The sequence below is a fragment of the Morus notabilis genome, unplaced genomic scaffold (genome assembly GCF_000414095.1).
Source record: "Morus notabilis unplaced genomic scaffold, ASM41409v2 Scaffold297, whole genome shotgun sequence".
Lineage (NCBI taxonomy): Eukaryota > Viridiplantae > Streptophyta > Magnoliopsida > Rosales > Moraceae > Morus > Morus notabilis.
Genome location: NW_010357726.1, coordinates 144473 through 163287, shown reverse-complemented (window position 1 = coordinate 163287; position 18815 = coordinate 144473). Strand labels below are relative to the sequence as shown.

Genomic DNA, 18815 nt, shown 5'->3' with positions numbered 1-18815 from the left:
ATATATATATATATATATATATATTTTGCCTAGTTTGCATGTAACACCCCTATATATTTATTAATTAATTACCTCGTCAAGTGTAATTGTTGTAGCAACAGCTGCTAAAACCTTATGTGCTTCCCTTAGCTCCATTGTAGCACGGCCAAGTGTATCATTACGCATGATTAACTTAAAGGTGTCATAAGATGAATTGTCATGAAGCACGGCTATAAAATTTGCACTGTCATTCAAAATTATATCCTTTTGAAGAGTGAATTCATCATAGCTAATCCCCAACTCTTTTAGCCTAAGAACCTGCATGCAATCTAAAAATGGATAAATTTAATAAATACTCCTCGAACTCTGCTAAAATTTTCACTTTCCGCCCATTGGCATTTATTTTAGGTTGACGGGGCTGTAAATTTACCTTGTTACAATGTATGTGTAAGAGAAATGATAGTTCTGTTTATTTCGTTTAGCATTACAAATATACATTTACCCAAGAAAATATAAGAAATACAATTGAGAGAGCTATCGGTGTTTTCAAAAAGCAATTTCGAATATCAGTAAGTGGGACCAAGCCTTATTATTCGCTTGTAGTGCAGAATGTATCTTTCATAATTATCAAGTGTGTGTAGATATTTTGACGAAAGGCTTAATATAGAGGTTGATGTGGAGCCCAATATTGAAGCACCAATACTAAACTAATGCTGGTATGAAAGGAATTTTTGGAACCTTTGTTTTCAATATTCGTTTCTAATTTTGAATCATGATTCATGGTTCTTTATAGTATTTTTTCTCACAAAAAATATACGTAAAACGAAAATAATTTTAAATCATGATTCTAAATACATAAACCAAACGTTCTCTTAATAACTTAGTGGAGAAATTTTGCGAGCGAATAGCTGTGGCTAGGTGGAGGGAATATCATAAAGATTGAATTTGTAATACTCAAATTGTTCACAAAGAGATATTTTCGACATCATGTTTAATACTTTGGTTAATTCTTACATGTGGGTTAGATCATAAGAGTTCACTCATTTTAGTTTGTGATACTATTATTGTTTCATCATTATCTCGGAAATATGCATGTATTTGTGATGGAAACATTGAAATTTTATTAGGACTGGTAAGAGCCCTCAAATGTCAGTACCAAAATTTTCAAACATATATAGATATATTAAAATAATTATTTTGTGACGTTTCACACGAGTTAAGAAAACTAATTCAAGCCATTATTCTGCAATGTAAGGCATATCGAGTAATTTTGTTGGTAAACTAATCATATATATCTATTTTTTTCGTTTCTACTTCGTCCAGTTTTTCAATGTTGTCATAATTCCCAGACATAAATTGAGTAAAGATGAGGGCGCGTTGAAACTCATTTCAAAATAATTTTATTTTTTATATGAAAATAGAAATGAAAATATTTTCAATCTCAGACGTTTGAAAGTTTTATCAAGAGATTGTTTTCAGTATAAAAAAACTCATTAATGTCTATCTCTCTCTCTACTCGAGAGAGGAGAAAACAAAAACAAAAAATGAAAAACAACTAAAAATCGTTTTTCATTTCTCTCTCATTTTACACTAAATTAAAAAATCATTTTCATTTCTATTTTTTATCTTTAATTGTGCCAAATGCCGTTTTAGAATCATTTTTATTTTTTTTTTCTCAAAAAACGTGAAAAATATTACAAGAATAATTCCAAACAGCAGAAATAACATTTTGAGTCCTAATATAAAATGCTAACTATATAATATCCAATACTCAACTAGAACACATTTTTTTTTTCCGAGAGATGTATTATTCAATATTCAACCATAACTCATTTCAAACTAATATTGTAGAGTATGTATTTCAAATGGAGTGTGAAGGGTAAAAAGTGGTAAACGAACACTAAAATCCTTAGTAATTACAAGCAAACAAGTAATCTCATTACATACATTTTGTTCTAGACTTCTTCCTTTTTTTGGAACATTGTTCAGTTTGACACTTTGATTAATGATTTAAATGTCACGTCAATAGTTCAAACCATTTCTTACTTTTCTATCTAAACACTAGTTTAAATTTTGTTTATGGATTCAAACAATTAAACCTGGGGACCAAATAAGATAACGGTCCTATTTATTTCACCGATTCAAGTTTAAAATTCAAGTTTTGTTACACTAAAAAGCTATCAGAAACAGTCATATCTAACTTTTTTACTACAATAAAAAACTCTCACATAAAGTCATATCTCAATTCGAATCAGTGAATTAAACGGGCCCAACATGTCTTTTATATTTCAAAAAGAAAAAAAACTTTCCTTTATAAAAAGAAGGAATTTTCTTTGGCAATGGACTATCAGTAGTTCCTTATTTTTCAGTCGTTAGATATGTATCATAATTTATTTATTATGCATACTTTTTTAATATGATATGATTTTAATCTAACAGTCAAAAATTGAGACCACTGGTAAGACTGAGAAACTCCCTAAAAAGAAATTATTTCATTTAAAAAAAAGGGAGTTTTTTGGTAGGTCTAGAAAAATAAACTATCAATAGTTTTCTATTTTAATCCGTCAAATTTATATTAGAAACTATTTATTTTACATACTTTTAAATCCAATTTGATTTTTACCAAATTTAACAGTCGAAAACAATAAACTACCAGTAATTAAGTTTTCTACACCTACAACAAAAAAGTGAAAATAAAAATAAATTTGGGCTTCCAATTCCAGCTAACCTTGAACTTCTGAAGAAGACCATTCAGTGCAAAATCCCAGGGGAACAACATTTCAAGAAATCAACATTTGCTGGATCTTCATTGTTTCGGGGAAATCATTTTTTTTTTCTGGCCATTTTAGGCTTTTTAGGGCTTGGTTCTTGTTTAGTTTTATCATCACATCACTAGACCAGAAAGAGGACACAAAATCTAGCCGAAAGAACCCTAATTTACTATGCAAGTACTAGTTATACACGGTAATTACCTAGAGAGCTACAAACCCAATAAATTCTCCGAACCGTTTGAATTGGCTTAAAAAAAATTATTTTTGGCTTTTTTTTAGTTTAAAAGTCGCTTTTAAATTTGTTTGTTTGAACAACTTTAAAGTGCTTTTTAACTTTATAAGCACTTTTAAAATAAGTTATCTCCTTAGTGCTTATAAAAAAATATTTACGAAAAGTTTTTTCATTTACATATTTAACCTTTTTTTGTGAACAATAAATTTAATATTTCATCCATATTCTTTTATTACATTATTTTTTATAATAATAAGTGGTTTTGATTTTTTTTACCCAAACTGGTTCGAAAGCTCTTTTTAGATTAAAAGCACTTTTTCAAATACTATCTAAATACTAATAAAAAAGTCTCAATTTATACTTATTTTTTTCTACTACTTAAAAATACAAATACAAACTATCCCAAACAAGCCCGAACCTTTAATCAACTTCAACCTTTCCTCAAGGACTACTCACTCAGAATACTTTTTACAGAAATTTCAACATTTTTTTTTTTACTTTTTTTAGTCCACATTTCTAAATGTTATATTTGTTAAAAATTTAAACTCATAATTTATGTAAAAATTCTCTCTCTCTCTCTTCAAAATGATTTTGTTTTCAATAAAAAGTAAAAATAAGATTGTTTTGAGAATCATTTTAGGACCGATTCTGAAATTGTGTTTAGTTGATTTTTAAGAGATTGGTTTGAGTATAATAAAAAAGTGAAATCGTATTTGTTAATTAATATATTATAATATTATTGATAAGTGCCAAAAAATGAAAATAGAAAAAGAAAAACAACTTTCAATCGTTTTCTAATCTCCTCACAAAACTCATTCTCACTATTTTCGTTTTCGTTTTCAAAACATTTGCTAAACAAATGTCGTTTCATTTTATTTTTTATTTTTTGCTTCTCAAAATACGTGAAAACCGTTCTAAACACGCACATAATTTATGTAAAAATTCTCTCTCTTTTTTCCTTTGCCTCTTTTTGGTACCTTTAAGGAGAGAAAGTTAAAGATCAATTTCCTTGTTTAATTTGCTGTGGAGTACATGCTCCTATGCATGTACGTGTTTTGTGCGTGTGTGTATATATATATATATATTCATGTTTTTTGTGTGTGTGTGTATATATATATATATGTATATAAATATATGTTGGTCCAACTTCAGAAAAAAGACCTCACATGTCGACATATATGCATTATGTATATATGCATAATAGAAAGAACTTTTAGCATTGCCAAAGAGTAGAGATAAAACAAGTTTCCAAAGATATACAATTAGAAAAAGTAAGCAGATTGTGTTCTTTGATATTGGTCCAACTTCAGAAAAAAGACCTCACATGTCGACATATATGCATTATGTATATATGCATAATAGAAAGAACTTTTAGCATTGCCAAAGAGTAGAGATAAAACAAGTTTCCAAAGATATACAATTAGAAAAAGTAAGCAGATTGTGTTCTTTGAGATGATATGAAATCCATTCTTTCCCTTTCAAGGGCATTTTTAAAACAATGGGCTAACCTTCTTTTTGTCTGTTAACTGCCCTCATATTTGCTAGACTTGATACTCAACAACTCAATCAGGACCGTCCATTTGATGCCATGAAATACATCAATCGGTTGTTACAGCCTGAGAAAACCCCCTAACCAGATCTTGACAGTCCATTCAAGAACAAAAAAAAAATATGGGTGAAGATTTTGATGCTGCAAAATTAGAATTAGAAAAAAAATTGGAAAAAAAATCAATTCCATCTAACGGCTACTTATGAAAACAAAACGGGTTCATCTTGACTCTCTTTTTCGGACTATATAATTGATCAATTACTAGTAGTGGTCCACCAAGAACATATATTTTCCTTTGTGGGCCAGCTTTTTGAGGTGTATTATGCAGCACGCTTGTGCCAATTTGCTGGCGTCTTCCATAAAAGCGGCAATTAAAAGAGCCAACAAATTTTGGTTTTTTATATCAATTAAAAATGAGCAAAGATATCATTACTGCTAAAAGAATCAAACCTTACTTGCTTCGGCTCGTTAAGAAGTAATAAATAATCCAAAGCTGTACTAATATGATGATTATGAAATTAATTAGTACGATTCTTTCACTTTTTAAGGCAACGAGCAAAGATAATTCATGCAGCCGCCATTCTCTGCAAATGAAAATTGCTTGGAAATTAACATAATTAAGGAATGCCTTGATCGACACAAAATCCATGGTAGCTAGCTATTGCTAGTATAAGGTCAAATAACAACGACATGTTATTCTTCCTTTGTAGAATATTGTTAGACTTTGATGGTCAAGTTAGCTCATATATATATATATATATATATATATATACACACACGCACACTTATATTTTGCAGCTCTTCATTCCATGAAAACAACATGCATATGATAATGCCATATTTATATTTTTATTTAGTTTAATTATTTTGTATAAAGAATATCTCAATTTATCCTAGTGCTAAATTACATTATTTAGAGGTATCCGCGTGGGATCGATATTTTTCCATGTTCCATTATGTTGAAAATAACGCCCTAATTATGAAATTGGGGGGCTAATTATATTCACACATATATGTATGACTATATATATATATATATGTATGTATGTATATAGTTCCTCGCCGGGTTTCACCTTAGAATTAAGAATTATTTTTTTCAAAATATGTACCTCAAACCAAGTAAAAAAAAAATGTATGTGACAGATTTGTTGACAATATTTAAATGAGTAAGTAACAATGATTAAAAAATTTAAGGAATCAAAACATGGAACTTAATTGATAAAGGTCCTCAAGGGTATTCACATTTAGAAGTTCCAGTTAAGTACTTTTGTACAAATTAAACAACGATTCTTTTCTCACTAAAGTAATATCTAATTGATGACCATATTATTCAAAGAAAAAAATAATAAAAATAGTAATAATATTAGTAGAAAAAGTTGTAAGTTAGCCACTAGTAAGTTAACAGCTCGAAATATATTTGATCAATACCCTAATAAATGACATAAAATTTTTTTTTTTTTTTTTTTTTTTTCAAATGACAATATAGAAAACAAATTTAGTACAAGTAGGGGAAAAGCCAGAGAAGGGATGACTTCAGCATTTGTAGGGCATAGGGTAAGAAAGAAAAGAATTATGGCAAGCGGCGAAGAAAGCTTCGTTATAGGGGGGCCACCTACTTTTAATTGGAAAAAAAATGGAATAAAAATAAAAATAAACTAAAATTAATAATGATATAAATAAATAAATAAATAAATATAAATCTAAGAGATGGTTTTATCAAACCCACTCTCAACTTTTGGTGCGTGTGCTATGAATCTGTTACCAATTGTTGTTCTTTCCATTGGTTAATTTGTTTATATAATATGGAATTGGTTTTACTGGCTATTTGGTTTATTTGATATCAAAGATGAAACCAAAATGAGAATTCATTTCTGCGTGAAAAGCGATACAAAAAACATTTTTGATGGGTACTGAAAAACATTCGTGGAAAATTACATGAAAACGTTTCGTTTCAAACGTTATTCTTTATGTTTTTATTTTCAAAACACATGAAAATCTATATAAATTGCTGAATGTGGCTTGAAAACTAGGACTTTAAGGTAAATTTGAGTTCCAGAAATCAATTCGTGATGGTACTGCCCTTGGATACTTGAATATCGTTTTGCATGGTTCATGCAAACCAATTAGGGCTTGATTTGAACCTCAATATTACACAGCATTAATAATCACAGCAAAAAAAAAAAATCCCTACATGTGAAAATGAAATTTACTGAATTTAGCGATAGTAAACCTGTAGAATTTTTTGAATATTCAGCGGTCTAAAAATAATTAACGTCTCATTAAAAAAAATAAACGGAAAACTAACTTGGCCTTTTGGAAGTTTGCAAAGGAGCATATACTTCAATTTCACCCTTGTGACAAGAATGTCAAAAATGAAAACTTTATAGATTCTTCTTTTCCCCTCAACATTGAGAGCCCGTTTAGTTGGATGATTTATTCTCTGATTCAAATCATGATTTATGGTTCGCTACAGTATTTTTTCTAACAAAAAATATACGTAAATCAAAAATAATTTTAATTTCATAATTTTAATTCATGAACTAAGCGGGCTATAAATATTAGGTATATAACTAGCCAAAGTAAATAACCACAACAGTATATAAGAAAAGGCACTTTAAAAAAAATGTGAAAAATTACAATGTGTCTCCATGGTTTTGCGCGTGGGTTGGGCATATATATTTTTCATTCTCATAAATAAAAAAATAAAAAATAAAAGATGCGGTCCCATGCAATATGTGTATGTATGTACAAATATATATATATATATATATATAAAGACAGAGAGAGAGAAGATGGGTGGAATACTTTAATACACCAATTAATGAGAATTAGACAGGGACATTGGACCACCTCATCTCATCCGCTCCAAACAGTCCCTTATTATGGGAACATTTTTCACAATACCCCAAGCGCATCTATTCTTTCACCTTCTGAATTCTGATCCTCTTTCCTTCTCTCTCTTCTTCTCTCTACATATTTATTTTATATTTTTTGCAGTTCAGACAAAAAATAAAACAAAACAAAATAAAATAGTACAAATAGAGAGTCAGGCCCACAAAAAAAAAAAAAAGAAAGCTCCAATCAGAACGTCTCTCACTGAAACGCATCTGAAAAAGCCTGGAAAAAACTCCTACTTAGGAATTTTTACTACTTCCTTCTTGGGTTTCGTTCTTCAATCCCCACACTACACTCACAACAGATCTCTCTGTCAAATTCAATCTCCTTTTCTTGTTTTTATTGATTTTATTTTTTCCCAACCTTTTGGGTTTGTTTTTGTTTTTGAAAAAAAAAACATTAATTAAATTAAAAAAAAAGCAGAGAAAATCAGAGTCATGTGGCGGCTTGTAGCTTGTGTACCAGGCAAAGGACGATTGTTGTGATTTATAATTATCATCTGTTTCTTGTTCTTCTTCACCAGTGAGTACTTTTCTCACAGAGAGAGAAGGGGTTTTTTTTATGAGTAATTAAATAGTATTTGTTTTAGTTAATTACTTTTAAACACCTATTAGTGGTTATTCTATCATTGGGGTATGAAATAATTGAGGGGGTTTAATTTATTTTAATTTAATAATTATAATATTTGAATTCTCCTTCTAGGAAGTCTATTTTGGATGTATTTATATCTTGGTGGCATTGACCCACTAGAGCGGAGAGAGAGAGAGAGAGAGTCACTGAGTGAGGCATATATGAAATGAAAGAAAATAGTGAACATGGTTTAAGGAGGTCATCATCAGAACCTATTATATCTGATCTTCTATTTCTGAGGAGATAATCTGATGATCATCATCTCTCTTTTCTTCTTCCTAGGTTTGGGCTAATTTCATGGCACACCTTATTGTTGGCTTATTAGGAGAAGAGCTCTGAGAAAAACAAGGGAGCGGAGATTTTATTCTCTCTCTCTCTCTCTCTCTCTCTCTCATCTTCCAACAGCTCCATCACTTCGTTTGAAGTACTACTATATATACACACCATATATATATATATATAAATATCTAATCTCTTTCTATTGTAAGGCTCTGATCTCTCATAAAACTTGATTCTTTTTCCTTTAGTATATATTCTGATCAAAAGGGGTCCTTTTTCTTTTCCTTACGGCTTTGATTTGATGATTACAAGTTATTGATGATTGGTCTCTTGCTTGAATATGTAGTAGTACTATATGATTTTAAATGGGGATTTAATATCTGGGTTCTTTTTTTCTGGTAGTAAATCGTGGTGTGGTGGAGAGAGTACTACTTTGGTGGACAGGTCTCAGAAGTACAATTTTGGAGAGAGAAAGAGAAAGAGAAGGAGAGAGAAAGACTACAGATTTTTTTTTTTTTCTTTTTTGGTGTCCCAATTATACCCATACATACATATATATGGCTAGAGAACTTGGTGAAGCTAAATCAAGGGATCAGATGGGAAGTTCCTCAGTTGGATTTTGCTATTCAGATGTTTCACCACACAATCCAACAATCCAGACCCAGTTCACACAAAACCAGATCCAAGAATTTGGGCCCAACAATCCCGAGATGTTGATCAACTTGACAACCGGCATGGAGATGATAGGCTTTTCAAAGAACACTAACACCACTTCTTCTTCTTCTTCTTCTGCCATGTGGAAAGGGTTCAACAAACCTGATCATGATCACCATGGTCATCATGATCATTTCACAACAAGTAGTAGTCATCACGATCAGAATCTAATGGTGGGACCAGATCATCATCATCAGTCTGGACCTTGGCAAGCTGCTGCTGATCATCATCAGAATAGGTTCTTGGTTGATGACTCTTCTCTATGTGTTTTCCCATGTGAAGGAAATGAGAGGCCAAGTCAAGGCCTTTCACTCTCTCTAAGCTCAACCAATCCTTCTAGTATTGGCCTACAAACCTTTGAACTCAGACAAACAAACCAAACCCAAGACGGGTTTTTCGCGAAATCGGCAAATATTCATCAACCGGCCCACCAAATGATTCAATCTGATCATCATAATCATCATGCGTTTTTGGGCAAATCTCCGAATCATCTTCTTCTTCATCCTCATCAACAAGTTAGTGCTGGTCAGGCGTTCCATCTCAGAAACTCAAGGTACTTGGGCCCGGCTCAGGAGCTCCTCAGCGAGTTTTGTAGCCTCGGAACCAAGCAAACCGAGTTGCAAAAGCAAAAGTCGTCACAGAAGAACAAACAGTTGGAAGATCAGGATGATAGTAACAATAATGGAGCTAGCTCTTCAAAAAAGCAGTTACTTTACTCCCTTGAATTCGTGGAATTGCAGAAGAGAAAAACCAAGCTACTTTCAATGCTTGAAGAGGTATACATATATATGCATACATACATATATATATCCTCAATCCATCACATTTATATACATATATCTCTTTCAAAAATATATATATATATATATTATGTACAACTTTTTTTTCCTCCTTTCATGTTTCTCTTTTGCTGCTTTCACCAAAATTTTGATTCCCTGGGAACTTGGGATGAAAAAAGATAACTTTTTTTTCACTATTCACATCCTGAAAATCTCAACTTTTATGATCGGGTAGTTGGTGAAAGATTGGGGTTTTGGAGTAGTAGTATCAGTAGTACTTGATTTTGAAACTAATTTGGAGAATTGGGGCCTTTTCATTAAATGGCCAAGACGTCTCCAAATTAGGCCTCTCATTATTTCAGAAACCTCTATTCCTTTTCCTTCTTTTCCCCAAAGCCTCATATTTACATATTCTCATCTTATGTTTCTCTCACTTGTATGTTGTACAATATTATCCCACTTACCTTAGAAAAAAAGGGTAAAAAATTTTTGTACAAGGAATCTAAAAGTACTTCAAAATATCTGAACTTTTTATTACCCTTCTTCTGCGTTATAAATATTAATTCTTTTGCTTAAAAACTCTTACTTGTTTGTTGTACAACTTGTCCAAATTATAACAATCTAAATTCTATGTCTATTGTTCTATGCTCATATTTATACTTTTGATGGCTGTATTGTATGTGTACAGGTGGAGAGAAGATACAAGAACTATTGTGATCAAATGAGGGCCGTGGTGTCGTCCTTTGAGGCAGTAGCCGGTGCCGGGGCGGCGACGGTTTACTCGGCGTTGGCGTCAAAGGCCATGTCAAGGCATTTCAGATGTTTGAAAGACGGAATTGTGAGCCAAATTCAGGCGACGAGGAAGGCAATGGGAGAGAAGGACGTGGCCGTTCCGGGCACGAGCAGAGGCGAGACGCCGCGGCTTCGGGCTCTCGATCAGGCGCTGAGGCAGCAGAGGGCCTTCCAGCAGATGAGCATGATGGAGAGCCATCCATGGCGTCCCCAACGTGGCCTTCCCGAGCGTTCAGTTTCTGTCCTCCGCGCTTGGCTCTTTGAACATTTTTTACACCCGTAAATCTCTCTCTCTCTCATATCACATTGTATTCATTTTCTTTTGGGGTTAATGACAAGAAAATTATTAACATTGCTAAGATTATAAATTTCTTTTTCTTTAAAAAAAAAAAGAGCATTTCTATAGTAGAAAAAAAGGGGAAAGAATACGATTAAAATTGATGGTATAATTAAAAACATTTACTAAAAATTAAAAATGGCTTAATTAAATTAATAGTGTTAATCCTAATTAACTTGACGTGTGATGATAATGCATCACATGCGGTTATATATAACATATAGTTTTTTTTTCTTTTTTTTTTTTAACATGGACGCTAGTGTTGAGATTTGAAGTCTATATGGAGGTAAACCACAAAGTAGATTTAGAGAAAGAAGCAATGTTATTCCCAAAGTATAAAGAAACCAACATATATATATATATATATATAATATATATGTATACACACACACACACACACGACACATGCAGTACTACTAGTTAGTAGTTGTGTTGATAGAGGAGGATTGAGAGTTCCTGATTCACGTCGTCTAGTCTCAATCATTTTGGCGTTACAAAAACAATGCCAATGCTTTGGTAGTTTCTGTCCACCACCATTCAGATTCCCCGGTTTTTTCATTTTTTGTCATATTGTTTTCAATCATTTGGTTTCTTTCGTGGATATTTTCTTTTGGTCTCTCTCTCTCTCTCTCTCTCTCTCTCTCTTTTCTCTCACCGTTATTCTCTTCTTGTGGGTCTCGTCCTATTTTGCTCACAAATTAGGACCCATTATACACTCATCATCTCTAGTACTTGTACTATTACTATACTAACTCTGAAACAAAAGTACCACCATGTTGATATATCATCTTACCACTCCCGCCCGTGTCCGACCAAAGAAAATTAAAGTAACTGGAATGTTTTTTCTATGACAACTTTTGCAGGTACCCAAGTGATGTTGATAAACACATCTTAGCCCGCCAAACAGGCCTCTCAAGAAGCCAGGTATATGTATATACATACATGTGTGTGCCTATTTCTCCCTAATATCATATCATATCATACCCTACCATAATATATCATATATATGTGTATATATATTTCAACTACCTATAACAAAATTAATTTTTAGAATCAATAGGGCATATCTTCTATGATCCTCCATTTGTTTTTTTCGATGCAATCAGACATTTTAACGTTACTACACTTTAATATAAAGAAAATAGGACATAATTATAAATATTAGTACATGATCAATTCAAACATTGATTGAGTAACGTCTAACTATTTTCCTAATTAGTTATTTTATGACATGAGTGCGGAGTCCATATTATCTTTTTTTTTTTTTTTTGAGAAAAAAGCTATGTCTATATTATAAAAATTATTCTTTTGCTCTAATAGTTAACACCACAAAACATTATTTTTTACAACCTCCAGAAAAACATTATTTTTTTTCTTCATGAGTAAGTTAAATTACCAAATATAATATTAATATACATATAGATATAGTCTTTTCTCCATATGTCGTATTGTGTTTGTTGTTAATTCCTTTTTTTTAATAAATTAAATTACTTATGGTTTGATCAGGTATCAAATTGGTTTATTAATGCAAGAGTGAGACTTTGGAAGCCTATGGTTGAAGAAATGTACGTAGAAGAGACAAAGGAACCATCAGATGCCAACAACAACATAGGATCCTCCTCAGACGGCGTAACCATGGAACTCGGCGACCCTAGCCGGCAAACCAGTCGAAACCCGCCCGATCAAGACCAAAAACCGACGGTGGACCAGCTCGTCCGAATCGACTCCGAGTGCCTCTCGTCCATCGTCATCAACCCAGACAAAACCGACATGAGAAGCAGCAGCAAATCCCTCCAAATCCGCCCTTCCATGCAAGTGCAACGACAACAAAATTTCGATCGTTTTTCAGAGACGGCTTTCGGGACCGTGGAGCTGGACTTCTCATCGTACAACCAGCACCAGCCGTCGACGGCCGGTACGGTTTTGTACTCTAACGACAACGCTAATGCCATCGGGTTTAACAACGGCGGCGGCGGCGGCGGCGGAGGGGTGTCGTTGACGCTAGGGTTGCAGCAGCATGCGGGTGCGAACCATGGGGTGAGCTTAGCATTCTCTCCCGCTTCACAAAGCTCTCTGTTTTACACTAGAGACCATGAAATTGACGAGTGTCAACCGGCTGTTCAGTACTCGCTCTTAGACGGCGAAGGTCAGAATTTGCCCTACAGGAATTTGATGGGGGCACAGTTGCTTCATGACTTGGCATGATTGATATTGATATTTTGATGATGATCAGATTATGATCATCGTAAGAAAAATGTGGTGAAATGGGTAAAAGTACGGGTGATTTTTAGATAAAGAAGTTAAATTAGGTATAGAATATAGCCAAAAAATACTTTCATGTATACGTACATAAAGCTATACTGGGTGGGGGGTTTAGGCATCATCATGATCAATTTTCTTGACTGGTAATTAATCTTGGAATTTCTCTTTTATATCTTTTTGGTTGTAAGAACGTATGTTTTTATACTCTTTAAAGCGGTTAGGCTAATTATTTGGAATTATTCGCCAGCTATATATATATATATATATATATATACATATACATATATGTATGTGTACACACACACACACACACACACATATATATATATATATATATATAATTTGGTGCATGCAAAGACATTTACATACATGTACACATCTATGCGCTTGCAGATATATATATATATATATATCATCCTCTCTCTCTCTTTCGGTTAGAATAATTAATAGGGAATTTCAAAAATTTAAACCTATTCCTTAGAAGTAGTTAGGCATCTCTTTCTTTATATCTTTGCTGAAGCCAAGTGAATGAATCGTCTGTGGTTCCTGTTTAAAGTAGGAAATGATCAAAACTTCACGATTCGATCGTTTATATACAAAATAATGTGCAATTTTTTCTCCTATCAATAAAGACAATTCAGATTTATTAGCATAATTTTGATTGGTTCCTTTGGTTTTGAAGATTAAGACAATTCCTAAGAAACTACAAAACAGTGTGCTAGCAGCTGGGTTTCGTAGTTGTGGTCCCTAATGATCCATGGACAAAAGAAGATCATGATATGTGTGTGTGTGTGTGTGTGTGTGTGTGTGTATAAGTATTATATATCAAAGCATGCCAAAATCCAATAGGGAGTTGCGAGGTGCTAGCTTTTTTGTTTTTGCCCACCTTTGGAGTCGGTTTATATGCTTCTGCTTTTGTAAAATGATCAAAAAGGTCACTTTATGATCAACTTGATCCTTTTCCAAGAGTGTGAAAGGAATTAGGGTTTTGGTGATATATATATATATATATGTCTTTTTGCTCCTTCAAGCTGCCCCAGATGCAATTTTTACCATTTGTCAAAAACACGTAAAAAAGGACCACAGTTTGAACTAACTTTTACGTTACACCCTTAAAAAACGTGTGTATAAATACGCACATATATATATATATATATGTGCATATATATATATATATGTGTATATATATATATATATATATATATATATATGAAGAGAATATATACAGAGAGTCACAGACACATACTTATTATGTATATTATTCTACTATGGGATGTGAGCCAAAATGCTGGAAGGTGAAATATTATAAAATAAAATAAAAATAGTAAGGATTTTGTAAATAGTAACCGTGAAAAATGCTGAAAATTTTCTTATAAATGAAGCTTTAAGACTCTTTATTTTATATACATTCACAAGATTAATGAAACTCTCTCTTTAGTTTCTCTTTCTAAAGTTTTTCTTCTTAGTTTTGCATTTTCTTAATTTTCATAACTCTGTTAGAAAGATTGTTAATTATTTGAGGGTCGGATTAATAACACAATCAGGAAGAAGGACATACTTTTTTCTTAAAAAACACAAACTATTCAAAGGAAATTATTAATTAGTTGAACAATACAAACCACCCATAGATCTTTTTCATATATGCAAATTGATATCCCACCAACTAATTATTCTTAAATGACTATGTATGCTTAACTACTAAACTGTTATATTAAAAACGTTATTAATGCTTGAGAGGCCCCCAAACTGAATATATGTTACGTCTTAATTTAGATTAAAAATTAAAAATTCATTAATTAATATATATGACATTATTTCAAAATGTATAGTTTCGGATTTGAACTACTCTAGTCAGATAAAATATAAAATTAGTTCAATAATTGTACCCCACATAAATTCACACCCCTTAGAATTTAATTCAATTAGAAATTTCTTACGAATCATCAACAATTTATTAATCGTTGAGAGGCCCCCAAACTGAATATATGCTATTTATGTACTGGTTGCCATAGGAATTAGTGAACGCGCAAGATTAAAGGGTTGTTCTTTTGTATTTTTTAGTTAAGGTGATTTGAGTGATAATTTTGAGTTGAGTTGAAGTTGTAACTTGAGTTTGTGTTTAGATGTACACATTTGAGTTATGATTTGAATTGAGAATCTATTCGAGTTTGTGTTTGGGTGTGTCAAATTTTAAATTTATATTTAGATAGTATTTTAATAAAAACTCAATGGTGATGAAAAATTTTAATAGGGTATATGGGTGGGGTTTTATTTTTCTTTTCATTGTGAATGCATAGAAAAAAAAATCATCTCAATCAGAATTAAAACGAAAAAGTTATCGCATTTTTAAGAATATAAAAAATATTGTTCATTAACTTGAGTTTGAGTTTATGAACTCAAGTTGAAGGGAAAACCTGAACTTGAGTTTAGCTCCAAACTTGAGTTCAAACTCAAATTTTACAAAAGAATATGAACTTAAATAAAATTGTAATTCGAATTCAAACTTTTTATGAGTTTCATTGCAAAAGAACAACCCCTAACTCTTCATTAAATTAGTTTTGACACGTCTTACTTTAGGTTTTAATTTTCTTTGGATTTCTTCTTTGTAAGGCCGGTTGGGCATTGTTTTTGCCTATACAAAAATAATTAAAAGCCGGGACTTTTCACTTAGTATTTGGGGATATATTTTTGAATGATAACAAACATAGTATTTAGATTTTCAAATAAACAATACAATTATTATATAGATGTTAATACAAGCTTATTTAAGTCTTCTTACAAGTTTCAAAGTTGTCATAAAAACATTTTTGAGGAGCTACGTTTCAGGGTCCGTTTGGCCTAGTTAGCTCCTGGAAGTTGTTTTTGACTTCTTGAGTCTGAATTCTGAAAGCAACTTCTAAGAGTATTTGGATAAATTTTTAGAAGAGCTTTTGCCCTCCAAAAAAACTTCTAATCAAAGTTACAATTATAAGACTTCCAAATAAAGCTCTTCTAAACAGACTTTGAACTTGTACAAAGATTTCAATAAGATTTTTTAAATTTTATATTAGCATTTTTATTCTTAATTATCATTTTTTTCTTCACTAAATTCATTTGAAAATCTAGATCCAGTCAGTCATCAAGTCAAACACCGTAACTTTACTTCGCTTCTTCTAATTAGAATTGCAACTCAAAAGTTATACAAGTAATTAAAAACAATGCCAAACAGACCTTGACGGGTGTGTTTTTTTTTTTTTTTTTTTTTTTTTTTTTTTTTTTTTAAAGGACCAAAGCTCTTTTTATGATTCCAGAGGACCAAAAGGCCACTCAATTTAATATAGTTATCAGAACTAGATGTTGGACTGCAAAGTTAAAACAACCTTAATTGAGAAGCAATTCTATAAGTTGTTTTAGTTTTTACTCGAAACGTTATTCAGCTACACTAATTACATTATATATACATATATACTTATAGAAATTAGAATATAAAGAATTAAACACATAACCAGTTTCTTTAAATACAGTTATATGTATATATATATGTGTGTCTGTATATCCGATAGCAAATGGGGAGTGAAACTTTAGGCCCCGTTCACTTCACGATTCGAGTTTAGAATTCGAGTTTTGCTAAAAAGCTCTTACATAAAGTCACATCTCAACTCGAATTAAAAACTCGAATCAGCGAACTAAACGGGCCCTTAATTTTCCTACTTTATTAATGAGAACTACGTCCTAGCTCGCACTCTCATGCTGTTTTTAGCTGATCATACTTATACAGTTATGATTACAATTTGCTCTTACAAAATTTCTCCTTATTTATGGTGTGTCAGAAGTCTTCATCCGTTAATGTAATAACGACTGATTAAGGCTATTAATTACAAACTATAATTTAATTCCTAACCTTTTCATGATCATACGGGTATTTTCTATTTATTTTTGTTATTTATTTCAGATGGAAGCTAAAACCGCATGAAAACGAGTGAACGGCCGGGTAAAAATTGATGAACTGAAAGAAGCACATAATAAAAAGTATTTTAGTAACTAATTTTGAACCCCCAACTATACAATGAAGCAAATAAATATCACTCATCGATAAAAATCTAAAGCTCAACATCTCTTATTTAAGCAACAAATGGGCAAATGAATTTAGTTTTCTTGGTTTCATACAAACTGTTTCTAAGCATATGGAAAGGAAGAGGCCAATTAATCAAGAGCAATGTCATTTGACACCAATGGTGGTTCCACCCACTAATAAAGGATAGGTCACATAGGGAGGGACTCATATGTGGGGTCGACATAGCGTGTCTAAGTATCTTTCATTAATCAATATTGGAACAAAATCCCACTATATAAGAGACAAAAGAATGTAGTGGGTCATTTAGTGGGTCGATTATGGACCATGGTGTTACCAATTTCTGAAGAATGGGTTGATTTGTTCCAGACAAAATAATGGGTAACATATTTAGGCCTTGTTCATTTCACCGGCTCGAGTTTTCCGTTTTAGGTTTCTACAGTAAAAAGCTCTCAAAAAATGTCACATCTAACTTTTTCTGCTACAGTGAAAACCTCTCTGAAAATGTCACATCTCAGTTCGAATTGAAAACTCGAATCCGTGAAGTGAACGAAGCCTTAGGCAGTATACTACTTTTAAAGCTAGTTATTTATTCTCACTCTCTAAGGTTGTTTCATTTTCTTATGCTTGCTTTTTTTTTTTTTTTTTTTTTTTTTTTTTTTTTTTTTTTTTTTTATGTTTTCAGTTTGTAAGAATTCTTTAATAAATCTTTTTGGTCGTTAGAAAAATTCTCACTCTCTAAAAGTGGTACTTCTCTAATAGATGAGGGAAATCAAATGGGCTTAAGTCTTCTAATTAGCCAACTTTGTTGGACATCTAAAACAGGAGGCTCAGTTTTGTCACATTGTAAGCTACCTCAACAAAATGAGAACATTAAGCATGTATCAACTTTGTTCGAAGCCCAAAATTCTTCTGGATTTATTGTGGATTTCGGCCTGCTTTTAACAGATCTTATCCCCGATATGCCCATGAAATAGGGACCCTCAATTTCCTTAGCGAAAAAAAGAGATAAATACTTCGTCGAATTTATGGATTTTAAATTTTTATTCTTTACTTATACGTATTAATACTCTTTAATCAAAAAAATTATATTAATTAAAGAGGATTAATAAAAAATAGAGAGTAAAAATATTAGAATAATGCATTTAAAGGGTGAGTTCAATAAATTTCTCCTCATATGCAATAACAATAAAATTTTGGTCTACTTTTTTCTTTTAAAAAAAAATGTTCGTAAATTTGGTTTTGGATCTAACGCCTATTTTGATAGTGGGCATATTGGACAATCACTACTAAAAAAAATCAACTTATTAAATCTAAGCAAATAAGTTAAGTGATAAAGTTATCCTAAACGAAGAAATAAATTGACATCAGCACAACTGTCGTAGATAATCGTCAGTCGGCATAACAAAAAATATGATGTTTTTGCTAATGATTTCTCCCTCAAATAATTGATGTTTATGGATTCACATATCAAAATTTCCTAGGAATTTTTGTTTTCATGCTTATTTCATTATCATAACTCATAAATTCCAACAAAGACAGCTT

The 18815-nt window shown here is 31.8% G+C and overlaps 1 protein-coding gene across 1 annotated transcript; it reads left to right on the top strand.

Annotated features, from left to right (window-relative positions):
* The first annotated feature begins 8677 nt into the window (after positions 1 to 8677).
* LOC21406984 (homeobox protein BEL1 homolog) lies at positions 8678 to 13436 on the top strand. The gene is made up of 4 exons (XM_010090763.2): positions 8678 to 9825; positions 10517 to 10899; positions 11821 to 11881; positions 12464 to 13436. The coding sequence occupies exons 1-4, from the start codon at positions 8893 to 8895 to the stop codon at positions 13160 to 13162; spliced, it is 2076 nt and encodes a 691-aa protein (XP_010089065.2). The 5' UTR covers positions 8678 to 8892; the 3' UTR covers positions 13163 to 13436.
* The last annotated feature ends 5379 nt before the right edge of the window (positions 13437 to 18815 follow it).

Bases quoted from the DNA above. Each gene is read 5' to 3' on its own strand.
- LOC21406984 (XM_010090763.2), top strand. From the start codon at position 8,893: ATGGCTAGAGAACTTGGTGAAGCTAAATCAAGGGATCAGATGGGAAGT. The intron at 9,826-10,516 runs GTATACATATAT...GTATGTGTACAG, and splicing joins TACTTTCAATGCTTGAAGAG to GTGGAGAGAAGATACAAGAA. The intron at 11,882-12,463 runs GTATATGTATAT...TGGTTTGATCAG, and splicing joins CAGGCCTCTCAAGAAGCCAG to GTATCAAATTGGTTTATTAA.